The following is a 16,507-nucleotide window of genomic DNA, read 5'->3' as shown; positions in this document are numbered from 1 at the left end:
TTTTTAGTCACAATTATTAAATATGTTTATTAATTTTTTATAAATATCTTTTGTATTTATTATTATAATTATGTTATATTGCAATACTTAATTTTATTATTTTTCAAAATTAATATTATAACTTACTTTCTTATATAATTTTAAATTTGTATATTATTTAAAATTAATAGCATGCAATGACTTATAAACTAGTTATATTGAAAAGTATGTGTAGCACTGCTTAGGAAAATAGGGATTCTAACTAACTAAAATTGATAGTTGAGGCTCCCATCACATTGTTATAATATTAACGTGCTTCATGGGAGATTCTCGGTTGTGCTTTCTGTCAAGAAAACCCAATACAAATACAAAGCCGAACAACATAATTCATAAAGTCAGTGAGAATAAAAAAGTTGAGCCAAACTATGAATCCTTCCTTCCTTCAAGCTCTAAATTCGGACATGTTGCTTCAATCTCCACGAAGTTTGCTTGAATGTTTCTCGTCAAATAATAAGCTTTTCCTCGACCAAGATTTCCTTTCATTCGACGATATTCTACACCCCAAAAGCTTGTCTCCTCCTCAACAGAGCACCTCTCGTTCTTATAATGATTGGTCAACCGAAACATCAGACTCTGCTTCCTGTGGATTGTATCATTCCAGGTCCAAGAAACGAGAAGAAAAAGAAGAACCAAACAAGGAAAAATCATATAGAGGTGTAAGGAAGCGACCGTGGGGGAAATTCGCGGCGGAGATAAGGGATTCAACTCGGCGTGGCGTGCGGGTTTGGCTTGGAACGTTCGACAGTGCAGAGGCAGCTGCTTTAGCTTATGATCAAGCAGCTTTATCGACACAGGGTCACAAAGCAGTGCTCAATTTTCCCATTGAAACAGTCCGAGAATCGCTTCGAAACATGAATTACCACTGCCAGGAAGGTGCCTCACCAGCCATTGAACTAAAGCAGAGGAATTATTTACAAAGGAAATCGTTGGCCAAGCAAAACAAAAAGCAGCAGTCCTTGCAGGCAAAGAATAATGTGGTGGTGTTGGAAGATTTAGGATCTGATTACTTAGAGCAACTTTTGACCACGTCTGAAACTGCTAGCTCTTGGTAAAAAATTAAACTAAAGTACAACAGCCATCATAAATTTTGTTTCTTCCTTTTCTTTTCTTTTCTTTTTTTTTCTCCATTATCAAATAATTGCCAAGGTAGATGTAATCTCATGCGGGCTTTCGCCGGCAGGTGCGCTCTGTTTTATTTCAGTTCAAATATTGCTGCCTGAATAAATTGTTTAAAGCTTAGCCGCAATCCAGGGAATGTTAAAGTTGAATGCATTCAATATTCTGCTGCATTTTATTAGGCAACTTCGATTTGGAATGTAAATTGAAAGAGGCAAAACGTCACACTCGATGTACTGCATTTTACTGTTCTTTTGTTTTTGGTATATTAAAGTTACAGATCATTTGTGAAAGGAGGACAAGAAATTCAATACCTAACTGGTTTACATGATTATCATAAAAATATGACAACCAACATATCTAAAATTCAAACCATAACATTAATAATCTTTTTCACTTATCCAAATTGGATGCTGGTATGTATGATTTGGTTTTAAAGTGAAAGTATATTCGGTTTGTTTATAGCTGATGCAATGGCCTTAAAGGTTCTATTTCCGGCTAATGCCTATAGCAGTTGACGTTGATTATTTTTGTTAGGTGAGCTCTCTGATTCAACTGTAATAGGTATTTCTTTTTTCTGAAATTACCTCATTGTAATTGTTCTCTAATTTTACAAAATTTCATAGGCCTAGAGATAAGGCTTTGTAGTTGGAGTCTGGATTTGGTCATAATTTGTAATCGTAGAATTCAAAGTTCAAAACGTGGCACCTTGAACTAGTTTTTCATTTTCAAGGTGGAGGGGGTGGCGTATTTGAGAGTACTTCCAACGTGTCGGGAAAACGGGATATGTATTAAAGCCAAATCGAATGGGAATTTTGACTATGAACAACATCATGCACGTAAAATCCAAATTTCTAATTTCGTTACAGTTTTCATAATATGGTCGGAGTTTAAGTGATCCACAGTTGTAAAATATAAGAAAGTTGCATCTTACTATCTTTTCAGTAAAAAGAAAAAAAAAATAGTGAAGGAATATTGTAGAACTGGAAAGATAATAAAGCATCAATCAAGTCGTTTGAATTCTCAATAAAAAGATGTACCCTATAAATTTATCTTTGTTAAGTTACTATCAAATCATTGATTCATTTCTTTTCGTAAGCTTGACTAAGTTGGTTATGGAGCAGAAATATTCATGCCAGGTGTGCTTGTTAAATTACGACATCCGAAAAGAAAGCAATGGGATTTGGGGATGTGTATACAAAAGGAGAAGCTGGCGTGGAATTCGACACGTCGTCTGCTTACTGTCATAGATACATAGCTAAAACTTGTTAATCTGTATTTCCTTTCCATATCAATAGTACTGTGGATTTTTATAAGAATTAACTTTATATTTTATATTCGCCAGGTTTAAAAAATAATATCTCTTCTTATAACCATCCTTGGGACTAAGGATATTTTGGGTGGGTTTGAAAGTGATGTTGGGTGCGGTACGATATGATTTCGTACATTTATTTTATTTTTTATTTCATAGTATAATATTTATTTTATCGTCATTGTTATTTTTTCATTAATTATATGTAAACATATTATTTATACAAACTCACCATTTAGAAGATAAATTTCCTTCAAGTGACTCTCTCTTTTATCCTTTTTCTTATTTGTTAAGCTAAAACTCGTTTTCTTCTCTATCATTGTAATTATATATATTTCTATCCAAAAATAAATTTGCAGATAACAATGTGTTAAAATTTTTAAATTAAATAATTTAGTTGATGATTGTTAAATTGATTTAATATTAAACATACTTGAATATTTGTAATTAAATAAAAGACATATATATAAAAGAAAGATTAAAGTTGAATTAGAAACCACAAACTTCAAAAATTTAAATGTCTAAATCTCTTGATTATTAAAAAAATTAGCAATTAATGAAGAAAATAACGTAAAAATAAAATAATACTAAATATGATCATAAGTTTTTTCTCTCTCATACATATGAAACAAAAAAATTTATTTACCAAAATATATTGGAAAGTCAATTATTTGGAAAATATAGTTAAAGTTGGGACCTTGAAATAGGTGACTTCAAATATGGAGCCTAAATAGGAGCGAAGCTAGAAAGTTTTTAAGGGGTCAAAATTAAATTATAATTTTTACGATAGTAAAATACAAATTTTAAATGATTAGATTAAAATTTTATCATTTTAGGGGTAAAGTGTAATTTTACCTTTACTAATTTAAATTTTAAAATTTTAAAAGTCTAAAATGAAATTTTAGGGGGTCGGGCCCCCTTGCAAGCCCCCTAAATTCGCCACTGAACCTGAACTAACTGACTTTCATCGTAACAATTTCAGTTAGTTTCAATTCTTTTTATCTTTTAAAAATTTAATATACTTTTCCTCTTTCTCCAGCAATATATTATTAGGAGATATTATATTATTATGAGATATTATCTTTTAGAAATATATAAATATATTATATATTATTGTATTTTATTTAGGCATATATTTAGGAATATATTATATATCTTTCTTATTCCTAGGTGACTATTAATGTATAAATATTATGTATACTTTTAATATCTATGAAAAGATAAAAGGATTACCTTATTCTTTTCATGGTATCTAGAGCTTAGGTTTTCCTTTTATTTATTTACTTTTTTCTTCAAGTCGTTTACTTCTTATCTTTTGTTTTGCTCGGTGGTGCAGCGGTGTCAGCCTCCAAATTGGCTATTGTTTGCCTTTTAACACAAAAATTTTAGGAACGAAATTCTGTATTTCAAGAGTGTACTAAACATATTGAAGTGGATTGTCACTTTGTTAGGGATGCAATTCGAAATGGGTTAATTGCACCTTTTTATGTTCTGGCCTTCGTTCAGTTAGCTGACATTTTTACAAAGGCATTTGGTAAACCACAATTTGAATTCCTTCTCAACAAGTTGGACATTTATGATTTACATGCTCTAACTTAAGGGGGTGCTAGGATATTATTATGAGATATTATCTTTTAGGAATACCTAAATATATCATATATTATTATATATATTTAGGAATATATTATATATATTTCTTATTCATGAGTGACTCTTGTTGTATAAGTATTATGTATACTCTTGAGGTTTATCAATAAAATTAAAAGGAATTATCCTATTCTTTTCATATATTCTACTATGGACTTATCATAAAAATATTTGAAACAAACTATATAAGACTTTCACATTAGTTTTCTAGGCAAGAGATTGATTATTCAATGGCTTTTAATAAACCCATCTTCTACTTCCTCCTCTTGTTGTTTCTCTTGTTGAAGCTATTGCAGAGATCAAGCTCACACTGGATATTTATCTCATCCCTTCATGTTTTTGATATAAGCTCTGCTCTTTTCACTTACCTGTTTGCCTCATTTGCTTTTATAAACAAAATCTCTTCTTCTTCTTCTTTTTTTAAATAATTTATCTTGAAATATTGATAAAATTATGAGCTACCATTTTTATATTATTCTTTTTATGCTCAACTAAAAATTAAATTATATAAAAATGATCTATCATAATTTCAATATTTCAAAATAATTTAATAAAAAAATTAATAAAATCAATGTTACTTTTTGCCTATAGATGTCAACTTATATCAACTATGTGACTAGACTAGCTTAGGTTAGAAAATAAGGTTCGTTTAGGTTTTCGTTTCTCTTCCTTTTTTTTTGTTTTTTTTGTTGTAAAATTTTTGTTTCTTCACTTTTGCTGGAACCTTGTGGATGGAGAGGGATTAAACTCTTGAGCTTCAACGAATTTCAATCTATTAATAAGCATTTTCTCAAACTCTTCTCTTTTTTAGTTTATGTCTACCATGTGTTTGTTAAAATGCTAGTGTGAAATTTGAGTTTAATCATGTGTTGAATCGTTTTTATTGGTTGGTTGATCAGTGGGTTACTTACCTGAGGTATTATCTATGCCTTGATTAGTTGTTTGTTTAAGTGTTATTACACTAGAATTAAAGCCTCTAGTGGAAGCTCTAAATAGATGAGACTAAGAGAAGACTCTATCGTGTAGGACTTTGATACATTTGTGCCAAATAGTGAGACCGAAAGGGGACCTATATGCCTAAGTGGGACCAAGAGAAGAGCTTAGGCAATATATTTTAGTTTAGGATGAGACCAAGAGGAGATTACTAGCTAAGAGTGACAAACAATCTATTTGGATTGTTTTTAATAAAAAGGAAGAAAGTTGGTTTAGTATTTTTATTTGTTAATTTAGAATTAGTTTAAATATCATTTTATTTGGTTGTGTTAATAATTTCCGACTCAACTATATTAGTAATAGATTAACTCGTAATTAACTTGATAAACACACTTATCAATTTGACAATCTCTTGGGCTCAATCCTTGGAATACTTTGTGTGTTCCATTATAACACTATAAATATTACAATTGACCTGCCGAATTTGTAATAAAAGCCTCTTTTAAATCCATATATTTTGTGTTAATTCTCTGCTCGGCGTTTGCATGTCATGGTGCAGTCAGCAACCTCATGCATTGTTCTAACATTTTGCACCATTTTGCCCCATTGCACTATTTTGATCAATTTTGGATTCCGAGGGCTCGTTTCTGACCTCGGACACTTCCAATCACCTACTAAAAGATTCTAAATGGATTTAAGTTTATTTTAATGCCTTCAAAATGATTTTTTTATCTTATTTCTATAAATTTATTTAAATTATTTTAAGTTTTAAATTATTGTAAAGCTACTTTCTTTTTCAATATGAATGGCTTCGATTTGAGCTAAAGGACTACAAACATTTGTTTTATGATTTGGGCATGACTCTATATGTACACAATGACTCAAAATTATTCTAATCATATTTGAATCTTTATAAACTTTGCCAATTTGATTTGAAATACATTCATATGTTGATAAATGGATACCTTTATAAAAGAAAATTTTGGTTTAAGCTTGCAAGTGTCACCGTAGCATCTCATATCTATTTCGATCATCAGAATGGATAAGGGGTGTTGCAAATTCAATTTGAAAATATCACCTTCAAGGAATTATATTTTTTTCAAAGACTTGATAGCAAGTGTGTCTCATTTGTGAACCAATCTCCAAATATGCTTTCCCAACACGGTCATGTTAAACAATCTCACATCTTGGAAACCTAATCTACCCCATACCCTTCAGAATCTTGATCCTATTCCATATTGACATTGCCTATCCATGGTCTTTATTCTTCCTAGAGTACTAAGACATTTGAATAGTTGATACAATATGTAACACCTTATACCCAACTTGATCATTGGGTTCGGATACTAGATATCACAATTACACCGGGTTACTTAAAAGACTTCCTAACTTTATTTAGTTACAACTTACACCACACCTGTAACAACCCTAACCCGTATCCGTCACTGGATTAGGGTTAAAAGGCATTACCAGACATATCGAAACATTTCACAATCATTTCACAAACATCATAACATCATAGTCAAACATCAACATAAAGCCCCTTTCTTAGGTCAACGAAACCTTAAACATGCTTTAGAAAAAGGTCGAGGCTAAACCGAGCAGATACAAAATTTTTCAAAACTTAAACATTTTTCTAAGTTGCAAAGGTCACACACCCGTGTGAATAGACCGTGTGGCTCACACGACATTAGACACTCTCGTATGTCTAGACCGTGTGAAAATTAGGGAGGCTACTGACTTAGCCACACAGCCACATGACACGCTTGTGTGCTAGGTCGTGTAAAAATTAGGGAGGCTACTAACTTAGCCACACAGCCAGTCACACGGCCGTGTATCTAGCCCGTGCTCGAAACTGACTTGGCCGCACGGCCTAACACATGCCAATGTGTGTGCAACCGTATTGTCTGCTCAGGCTCAATTTAAAATGGCCCTCGAGCAATACGGCTGAGATACACGCCCGTGTCCCAACCCGTGTGGGCAAAAATAGGCCATTTATAAGGCCAACAAGCCATCCATTAAGGGTCCTCCCTACAAGCATCAAAACCTAAACATTTCATATCAAGTTTTTAACCAATTCATAACCAATACATACTTCATTCATGCCATATCATAAACAACCAATTTCATGCTTATAATTCATACCAAAACATATCAAAATCACTTACCAAACTCGTTCATTCATACTTGTAACTAATTCATTCCATGATCAAATGAATCACATCAAGTTTATAACCATTTCAACACAAAACTAACTTACCAAAAAGACCATTTCACTAAGCCATACATATACACCAAATTTACCATTTTTTCATCATAAATCATATACCAAAATCAAACCATAAGTTCAACCATAATCAAGCCATATCACATGCCTAAGTATACACTTCACAAATCATATTCAAATTCCTATAGCCTATACATGCCATATTCCAATATTCACATTTTCAAAAGGTACCAAAATAGAGTTCGATAGTGTGGTGATGATCCTCAACGATCCCCGAGCTCCTAGTAGCTTTGATAATCTATAAAACAGTTGAAAACACACGCAAAGTAAGCTTTCAAAAGCTTAGTAAGCTATATACAAATAAACTTATCACATATCATAATTATAAACTATTTCATTCATATGAATCATGACATAACTCAATAGCAGATTCATATTTCTCATTTAGCTCTAATGTTCATAACCATTTGCTATTAAATACTTCACATTTCCATGTAGCTCACATATCAATGGATCATATTCATACTCACTTTTCATTACCAATTTCCATATACAGTTCATACGTACCTAAAGCAGATATACATTCATATATTTATCCATTTCTCGGAGTGCCCATTGAACAGTTCAGAATCATTAAGGATACTCGGATAGCTTGGAAAACTAGTACAATACCAGCGTCCCAGACGTGGTCTTACATGTAATCAAATATCGATGCCATTGACCCAGACAGGGTCTTACATGAAATCAAATACAATGCTGATGTCCCAGACATGGTCTAACACGTAAATATCAAATCGATGCTAACGTCCCAGACGTGGTCTTACACGAAATCACCTATGTCATGACATATGTATCCTAACTATTCCTATGGTTTGTACGGGGCTTTTCGGACGTCGTCACATTATCGACTTACCTCGTACGGATTCGAACAGACGGAATCGACTACTCGACGACTTTCGATTTTCTTTAATCTAATTCCTTTTTCTTTGGTTCTTGATCTATATAAATTCAAATTTGACTTATTCAATCTCACATTCATTCAAATCACTCCATATACACATATTTAGGGCATTTTACAAATTAGCCCTCACATTTTTACATTTTAACATTTTAGTCCTAATTCATAAAATCACATAATACACATAATTTCTTTATACACATGTTAGGCTGAATATTCATGTAGTTCATATATGCCCATATATTTCATTTATTTCACATTTTAGTCCCTCAAAATCTCATTTTCACAATTTAGTCCAAAATACTCAAATTCATTAAAAATCCCAATACAAAACATAGTAATCTAACACAAATCTTTCATTTTCTATCATCTAACTTCACAAAAATCACATTATCAACAATGGCACATCTTAAATCATAATGAAATTTAGAAATTGAGGCATGGGCTTGAAAGATTACTAATATAACCTTTTTAATTTTATTACAATTCCATTAACTAATGCCCATCAATGTAATTTAATTATAACCATGGTCTATTTGCATCATAAGGACCACACATATATAAAGACAAAACAATTTGACACTTTAATAAATAGAACATACCTTTTTCATTTTTTGTGATTAAGTCCTTTTTATCAGATCGGCATACAAACAATAAAGTTTTCACACGAAACTTTTGTAGATATTAATTCACATATTATAAGTACGAAAAAATAATATTAAAATATTTTTTTGACTCAAATTTGTGGTTCCGAAAACACTCTTCCAATTAGGGTCTAAACCGAACTGTTACAACTCCAAAATTGTCGCGCCCAATGTAATCCATACAAATTTATATTTACTTATTAGATGGTGACCTTTCATAGAATTTCAAACTTCAATTTAATTTCTTTATTATACAACTCTTAAAATACTTACAATTATTATGCCTTAATGGGCTGATATGTTTATAATTACAATGAACTGGAACTTAAAGTTTCAAGTAGTTTAATCTCATTTATACCCCGAGACATTATAAGAATGTTTACATTATGAGAAAGAAAACTTACTTCAATACATCATCTAACGAGTTCATAATTCTGTAAAAGAATCAAAATGATCATTTGTTTCAAATACTTAAAAGTATTATTATGTCGTTTACAATTCCAATTAGGGAAATGACTAGTTTTGGCTATCGGAACAGTTGACTCCACGGGTAGAGATATAGATGTATTCATTAGAAGAATGATATATTTGATTGGACTCAATATGAATTAATTCTAAATCTATTTGTGAATTAATTCACTTGTTGCATTCATGGTGTGATTTATCTAAATCTAGAGTTAGTTATTGACCATGCATATGTAACTTATGTGCTTTGATATAAGTGGAGGCTTATGCTCTAAAGATGATCGAACACGTAGGTGGTATGTTGGGTACATGAGTTTTGTATGACATGGCTTTACTAGTAACAATAGAATTCATAGTTCGATTAAAGAGTAAACGATATCCTCTCTTTGACATTATGTGGATTGATAAATATGGAACGTGGCCATAGGTTGCTTGTTCTCAAATGAACAAATTATCACAATCATTTGTTGAAGGTGATCATATTAATCATTAAGAACACACAATGAAGAAAATGAGATAAAATAGGATTGTATTGAGTGAACGGATTTAACTCAAAGGAATCAATGATATCATATGAGAGTAACACACACATGACGAGGTCATTGGACAAAAATAGTTGGATGAATTGTGTAACGCCCTGATAAATTTATTTCTGTTTCTTTAAATTCTAACACAACTATGTATCTGCTTCAGTGGTAATGTGTTCTGGGTGTGCGCGAGAGGTCTTGCATTCAATTCCCACTTTTGGTAGAACTTTGTTCTTTTAGATCCAAGCCTTACCCTCGTTGAGTGGGCTTATATAAAATTGTTCGTTAATCCTTATCAAAATAAGCCTACTGGTTTGAGTGGTGAGGGAGTTAGTATGGTAGAGGTCCTGTGTTTGAATCCTTGCGTTAACATGGGTATTAATTTTTTCTCAATTGACTGATAGAGTTTGGTGGTTCTAGGATTCTGAGGTAGTTGAGTTTGAGTGGTTAGTGAGGAGTTGAGATTTGATAATATATTTTATTTTCTTTTTCTTTTCCTTTTTTCAAATTTTTCTCTCTCTTCCAAAAGAATTCTGATGTTTCTTTTCTTCCTTTTTGGGTTCTCTACCAATTTTCTTTGTCCTCATCTTTTCTTCAATTTTATCACTTTCATTTTTGCCCAAATCATCTTGTCTTATTTTTTCGGTATTCTTTGTGCGTTTCTGGTAAGTGTGGTTATTGTTTTGGTTAGTGAATCATTGATTAATGGGGCTCATTTTGTTCTTAGAAGAATATCAAGGGGTTAGAAGTTTCCAATCGACACTCTAGTTGTGCGAAATCATAGTTGTTCGTTCGAAGGTAAGGGTTTAGGGTAGAGTATAGGGTTGTCTATCTTGATACAGTTCAGTTGAGTATCGTTTTAAATGACTAATTAGGTGATTTGTTGGACAATTTTAGGTGTTGTGTGGTGTGAGAGTGTTTTTGCATTAAAACCATACTAAGTGTATTCCTCTTACACGTGAAAATCGAGTTTTGGTGAAAATTGAAAGGGTATTCTGTCGACACCACACGGGCGTGTGCCTGGCCGTGTGGTTGGCCGTGTGTGAGACACGACCGTGTGTTTGACGAAGGCATGGCCTTGCACAAGACACCACCGTGTAGTGGTGTGATGTAACCGTGTATGCTACATAGGTTAGGCAAAGTTGGGCGTGTGGGTACAGACAGGCATGCTATATGAGCGTGTGGGTATTGGGTTAGGTCGAGTGGGCCACACGGGCAAGGCCAATCTGGGCGTGTGGGCCCACATGAGCATGTGAGCGTAAATTTATGAAATTTTCTCTAGGGTCGCACGGGTCGTTCCGATCGACTGTGGGCCTACCATTGGGACGGTAAGGGCTAACCAAACCCTAGATTGTCTGATTTGATATTATGTTAGTATAGTCTCAGTAGGACACTTTTATACATGTCTGACTATTCTGATATATGGATATCTGATATTAGTACACAAGTATGATAAGCATGTTATATCTATATTTGTATCTGTCTTTAGGGTGGAATTGTATATATGGTGGAAGTGTTCTGAAATGCGGCCCTCTGTATTTTGGCAGCTAGGTTGCATATTATCTGATACGTGTCGTAGTGACACAATATGGTGTGTAGGCATGGGTGAGTGTTTTTAACTCCACATGGTGTGTTGGGATGGTTGGAAGTGGTGTGTAGAGGATGGGGGTAGGATTTTGCATATATGGTTCTGATATCTATTTCTGTAAAGGACTTAGGTCCAATCTGAATTTGAATGTTTATGTGATTTTTGCATTAATTGTATGTCTATTTCTGTTGGGTTACACACTGAGTTTATTAAAACTCACATCTATTTGTTTGTTCTATTAAGGTAATCCACAACTTAGGTGGGTCGGTGCGGCGAAGACTCAGCGGTGACCACTCAACTGTAAACTGTTTAAACTTAGTAATTTATGGTTTAGTTAAAATTTTGCATTCATTTTAGAGTTTGTAATTTCTGGGACTCTCTAGATTGTATGGTTTTTAACTGTTCATTTTTGGTTTGTTTGATAATTTGCATGCTTCGATAAAATGTTTTATGAAAACGATGATTTTACGCAAATAATGGTTTTTCTAAAAATACAAACTGAATTTCCAGAATGTATTGATTTTATTAAACCTTCACTATAATATGTGTTTTAGCAAATGAACTAAATAAATAATGTTTTCAGTAATAATCATGAATAAAAATGAGTTATAAAAGTTGAACGGTTTATCAAAATAACTCAGTTTTTAAAATCCATTCCTTGTGACATTTTCAGATTCGACAATAACATCTAGGTCGGGCCTGAGGTGTTACATTTAGTGGTATCAGAGCTAGATTACAAAATCGGGCATTGAATTTTGGGTTCCAAAATGGTGTTTTAAAAAAATTGATTTTCAAACAATATGTATGTGGTACACCGAGTCTCTGGTATCGATCATGTAAGTACTTATGAATTTAGATAGAACTTTCTGAAAACACTGTAGTTAGTACTTTCTGGAAACTATACTGAACTAGTTAAAGGCTGAAACCTCTAAAAACATTTTTGAATTTCTGATAACTTTTGCTTAAAATTTCTACTAATAAATACTAGAACTGATACATAAAATTTTATAATATAGATAAATTTTTAATTATACAATGAGCGCACTAGGAACTCATGGACGTGGTTTTCGTGGTCCTGGTAAAGGCCGTAGGGGGCTTGAGCTGAGTCTTCCTCTTTAGGCAGTATGCCAAGTTTAAACATGAGTGAGACACCGATTTCACTTGCTATTGAGACTGGGTCCTAGAGCCATTTGGTTGGGGACGACACACTATCCCAAGCAATGTTGAGGGTATTGGAGAGGGTTGCTGGACCCCATTTTAGATCTAGGGGTCATGGGTCGATAACTGAACAACTTCGGTCCAATGGTGCTGAACTATTTAGGAGTGTCATTAGAGTCGCCCTATTGTGGCTGAGTATTGGTTGGAGACCACCGAAAGGATCATGAATGATATAGACTGTACACCTAAGTAGAAACTTAAGGGTGCAGTCTCTTTGCTTTGCGACGAGGCATATCAGTAGTGGTTATCAGTTGAGGAGGGTACTCAACCTAATCATCTGAATTGGGATTTCTTCAAGACTGCCTTTTAGGGAAAGTATATGGGTGCGAGATATGTAGATGCTCATAGGCATGGGTTCATGAATCTCACACAAGGTGATAGATTTGTGGCTGAGTATGAGGCCGAGTTTCTAAGGTTGAGTCGCTACGCTCGAGGCATGGTGGTGTCTGAGTATGAGAAGTGCGTTCACTTTGAGAATGGTTTGATGGATAATTTGTGGGTACTAATTGCTCCACAGAGGGAACGAGAGTTTGTGGTTCTGGTGGATAAGGCGAAGATGGTCGAAGAGGTTAAGCACGTGAAGCACCAAAATAGGAATCATGAGAGAGGCAAGAATAAGAGGGAGTCAGGGCTCTCTAGTTTTATCCAGAGGCCTAAGAAAAAGGCCAAACCTGATGGCCTGATTAGAGTGGGGGTTCTTATGGGTCGTACTGGGATTCAGCCATGTGGTGATTGTGGTCGGTGCCATTCGAACGAGTGTTAGAGGAGGATAAGGGCTTGTTTGAGGTGTGGGTCTTTGAAGCATCGTATTAGGGAATGTCCACAGTAGACTGATCAAATGCAAGCTTCGAGACCTGGTTCTGCACAGTATTAGAGGGTAGTTCAGCAGCCATCGAGAGACCGTGGACCGGCTAGGGGTGGTAACGGTATGGGCCAAGGACAGAGAGCACTAGACAGAGATGCTAGTTTGACTGAGGTGAGATAGTCTGCATTGGTTTATGCTGCTTGACGTCGAGAGGATAGAGTTGCTCCTGACGTTATCACAGGTACATTTTTTATTTTTGATGTACCTTATACTGCTTTGATAGACGTAAGTTCTACACACTACTATGCAGCTAGTTCTGTTTCTAAGAACTTGGGATTTTTGTTAAGATCACTTATAGTGAGATCACTGTACTGAGTCTATTGGGGCAGTCTGTCAGGGTTAGTAAACTCTATAAGGATGTTCCACTAGAGGTGCAAGGGGCTATACTTTTGGAAAATCTGATGGAGTTACCATTTAGGGAGTTCAAATTGATTCTGAGTATTGATTAGTTGGTTGAGCACTGAGTTAGTTTGGATTGCGCATTTAAGAGGGTTGTTCTGAGGATTGAGGATGATAAGGAGGTGGTTGTGATTGGTAAAATTTGAGATTATTTGTCCAATGTGATCTTTGCTCTTGTGGCTGAAAAACTATTTCGGAAAGGGTGTGAGGCGTATTTAGCTTACATCAGTGTTTCTATTCCTGGGGACTCTTCTATTGGGGATATCAGAATAATAAGGGATTTTCTGGATCTCTTTCCTGAGGAGTTACTGGGTTTACCTCTGAATCGAGAAGTTGAGTTCGACATTAAGCTTCTATTGGGTACAGATCTGGTGTCCATCGCTCTATACCATATGGCACCGAAGGAGCTTACAGAGCTTAAGGCTCAACTTCAAGAGCTTTTGGATCGTGCTTTTATCCATCCTAGTGTGTCTTTGTGGGGTGCACCGGTTTTGTTTCTTAAGAAAAAGGATGAGACCATGAGAATGTGTATTGATTATCGGTAACTGAATAAACTAACTGTGAAGAATAAATATCCACTTTCGAGGATCAATGATCTGTTTGATCAGTTTCGAGGGGCTTAAGTGTTTTCAAAAATTGATCTCCATTCTGGGTATCATCAGCTTAGAGTTAATAAGCTGGATGTTCATAAGACTGCATTTAGGACTCGTTATGGACATTACGAGTTCCTAGTTATGCCTTTTGGTCTGACGAATGCTCTAGCTGCATTCATAGATCTGATAAACCGAGTCTTTCAGCAATACCTGGATCAGTTCGTCATGGTCTTCATCAACGATATTTTGGTTTAATTTAAGACAGATGATGAGCATGATGAACATCTTAGAGTAATGCTTCAGATACTTCGAGAGAATCAACTCTATGCCAAGTTAAGCAAGTGTGAGTTCTAGTTGCGTGAGGTAACTTTTCTGGGTCATGTGGTTTCTACTGAGGGGATTCGAGTTGATCCAAGAAAGATTGAGGCTGTGCTTGATTGGAAGCAACTTAAGAATGTATCTAAGATTCACAGTGTTTTGGGTCTTGGGGGTATTATCGCAGTTTTGTTGAGGGGTTCTCTTTGATTGCAGCTCCTCTGACTAAGCTTCTGCGCAAGGCTGTTCCTTTTTTTTGGACAGATGTGAAGCAATCAATCTTTGAGAAGCTCAAGTCTATTCTGACTCAGGCTCCTGTTCTGATATAGCTTGAATCCAGTAAAGAGTTTGTGGTCTATAGTGATGTATAGCACGTCGGGTTGGGATGTGTACTGATGCAAGATGGTAAGGTTGTGGCTTATGCGTCCCATTAACTTAAGACACATGAAGGAAATTATCTGACGCATGATCTCGAATTAGCTGCTGTGGTTTTTGCGTCTGGCGGCACTATCTGTATGGTGAGAGGTGTATTATCTACATTGATCACAAAAGCCTCAAGTACCTCCTTACTTAGAAGGAGTTGTAACACCCCGAACCCGAGACCATCGCCGGTGTCGGACACGAGGGGTTAACAAGCCAAATCCACATGTTTCGCCCATCAATTTGACATTTCCAGTCAGGCTGGAAAACTGCGTCACTGTCGCCTTAAAAATCATATCTCGAGTTTCAAAACTCGGAAACTGTTTTCGTAAATTTTCCCTGAATTTAGACTCATATATCCAACCATGGATTTATTTCTAGAATTTTTGGTCGGGCCAATTGGTACAGTTTATTAGTTAAAGTCACCCATGTTACAGAGATCGACTGCTCTGACCTTTGCGCGTTACAACTTGAATATCTCTCTGTACAGGGCTTTAATACTGGTGCCGTTTGTTTCTGATGAAACTAGACTCAAAATGGAATCTGTACATATAAGTCACGACTCCTAATTATTTCTGGATAATTTATAGTAAATTTTTAAAGTTGCAACAGGGGACCCAGAAACCGTTCTGGCCCTGTCTCACAATAGCTTTAATATCTCTTAACATGTAACTCCTATGACCGTTTCGTTTCTTCCATATGAAAATAGACTCATCAAGGTTCATTTACACAGCTTATTCACTATTTAATACCATTCCTACAAATTTTGGTGATTTTTCACATTCACGTCACTGCAGCTGGCAGCATCTGTTTTTAAGGTAGGTCTTACCTATTTTGTAGTCTCCATGAACCAACTAGTCTTGCCATACATAGGTTCCCATATGATCATTTTAACCATACCAATGGCTGATCATGTGACCAACACTCCCATTTCCAATCCATAATCACATCATGACACCATATATATATATACAAACCGCAAATAGTCTAAGTTCGTACTTCACTTTTACGAGCCATTTTCGCATGGCCGTACACATATACATCACAACATATTTAAACCGACAAGGGGTAGTCCTATACATGCCATTTCAAAGTTCAACCAAAAATTTATACCAAAATGGAGGCTTTGATAGTGTGGATGACTTCGACTTTAATGATCCCGAATCCGATTGCTATCGAGCAAAATCTATAAAACAGAGAGCCAAAGCAACTGGGTAAGCATTTTTATGCTTAGTAAGTCT

General features: G+C 34.8%; 1 protein-coding gene across 1 annotated transcript; it reads left to right on the top strand.

Annotated features, from left to right (window-relative positions):
• The first annotated feature begins 228 nt into the window (after positions 1 to 228).
• LOC108474266 (ethylene-response factor C3-like) lies at positions 229 to 1,264 on the top strand. The gene has a single exon (XM_017776222.2). It carries the CDS (start codon positions 405 to 407, stop codon positions 1,089 to 1,091), a length of 687 nt encoding a protein of 228 aa, XP_017631711.1. The 5' UTR covers positions 229 to 404; the 3' UTR covers positions 1,092 to 1,264.
• Positions 1,265 to 16,507: the final 15,243 nt, after the last annotated feature.

This window comes from Gossypium arboreum, chromosome 7 (assembly GCF_025698485.1).
Source record: "Gossypium arboreum isolate Shixiya-1 chromosome 7, ASM2569848v2, whole genome shotgun sequence".
In the NCBI taxonomy this organism is placed as follows: domain Eukaryota; kingdom Viridiplantae; phylum Streptophyta; class Magnoliopsida; order Malvales; family Malvaceae; genus Gossypium; species Gossypium arboreum.
This window is presented reverse-complemented; position numbering and strand designations above follow the sequence as displayed.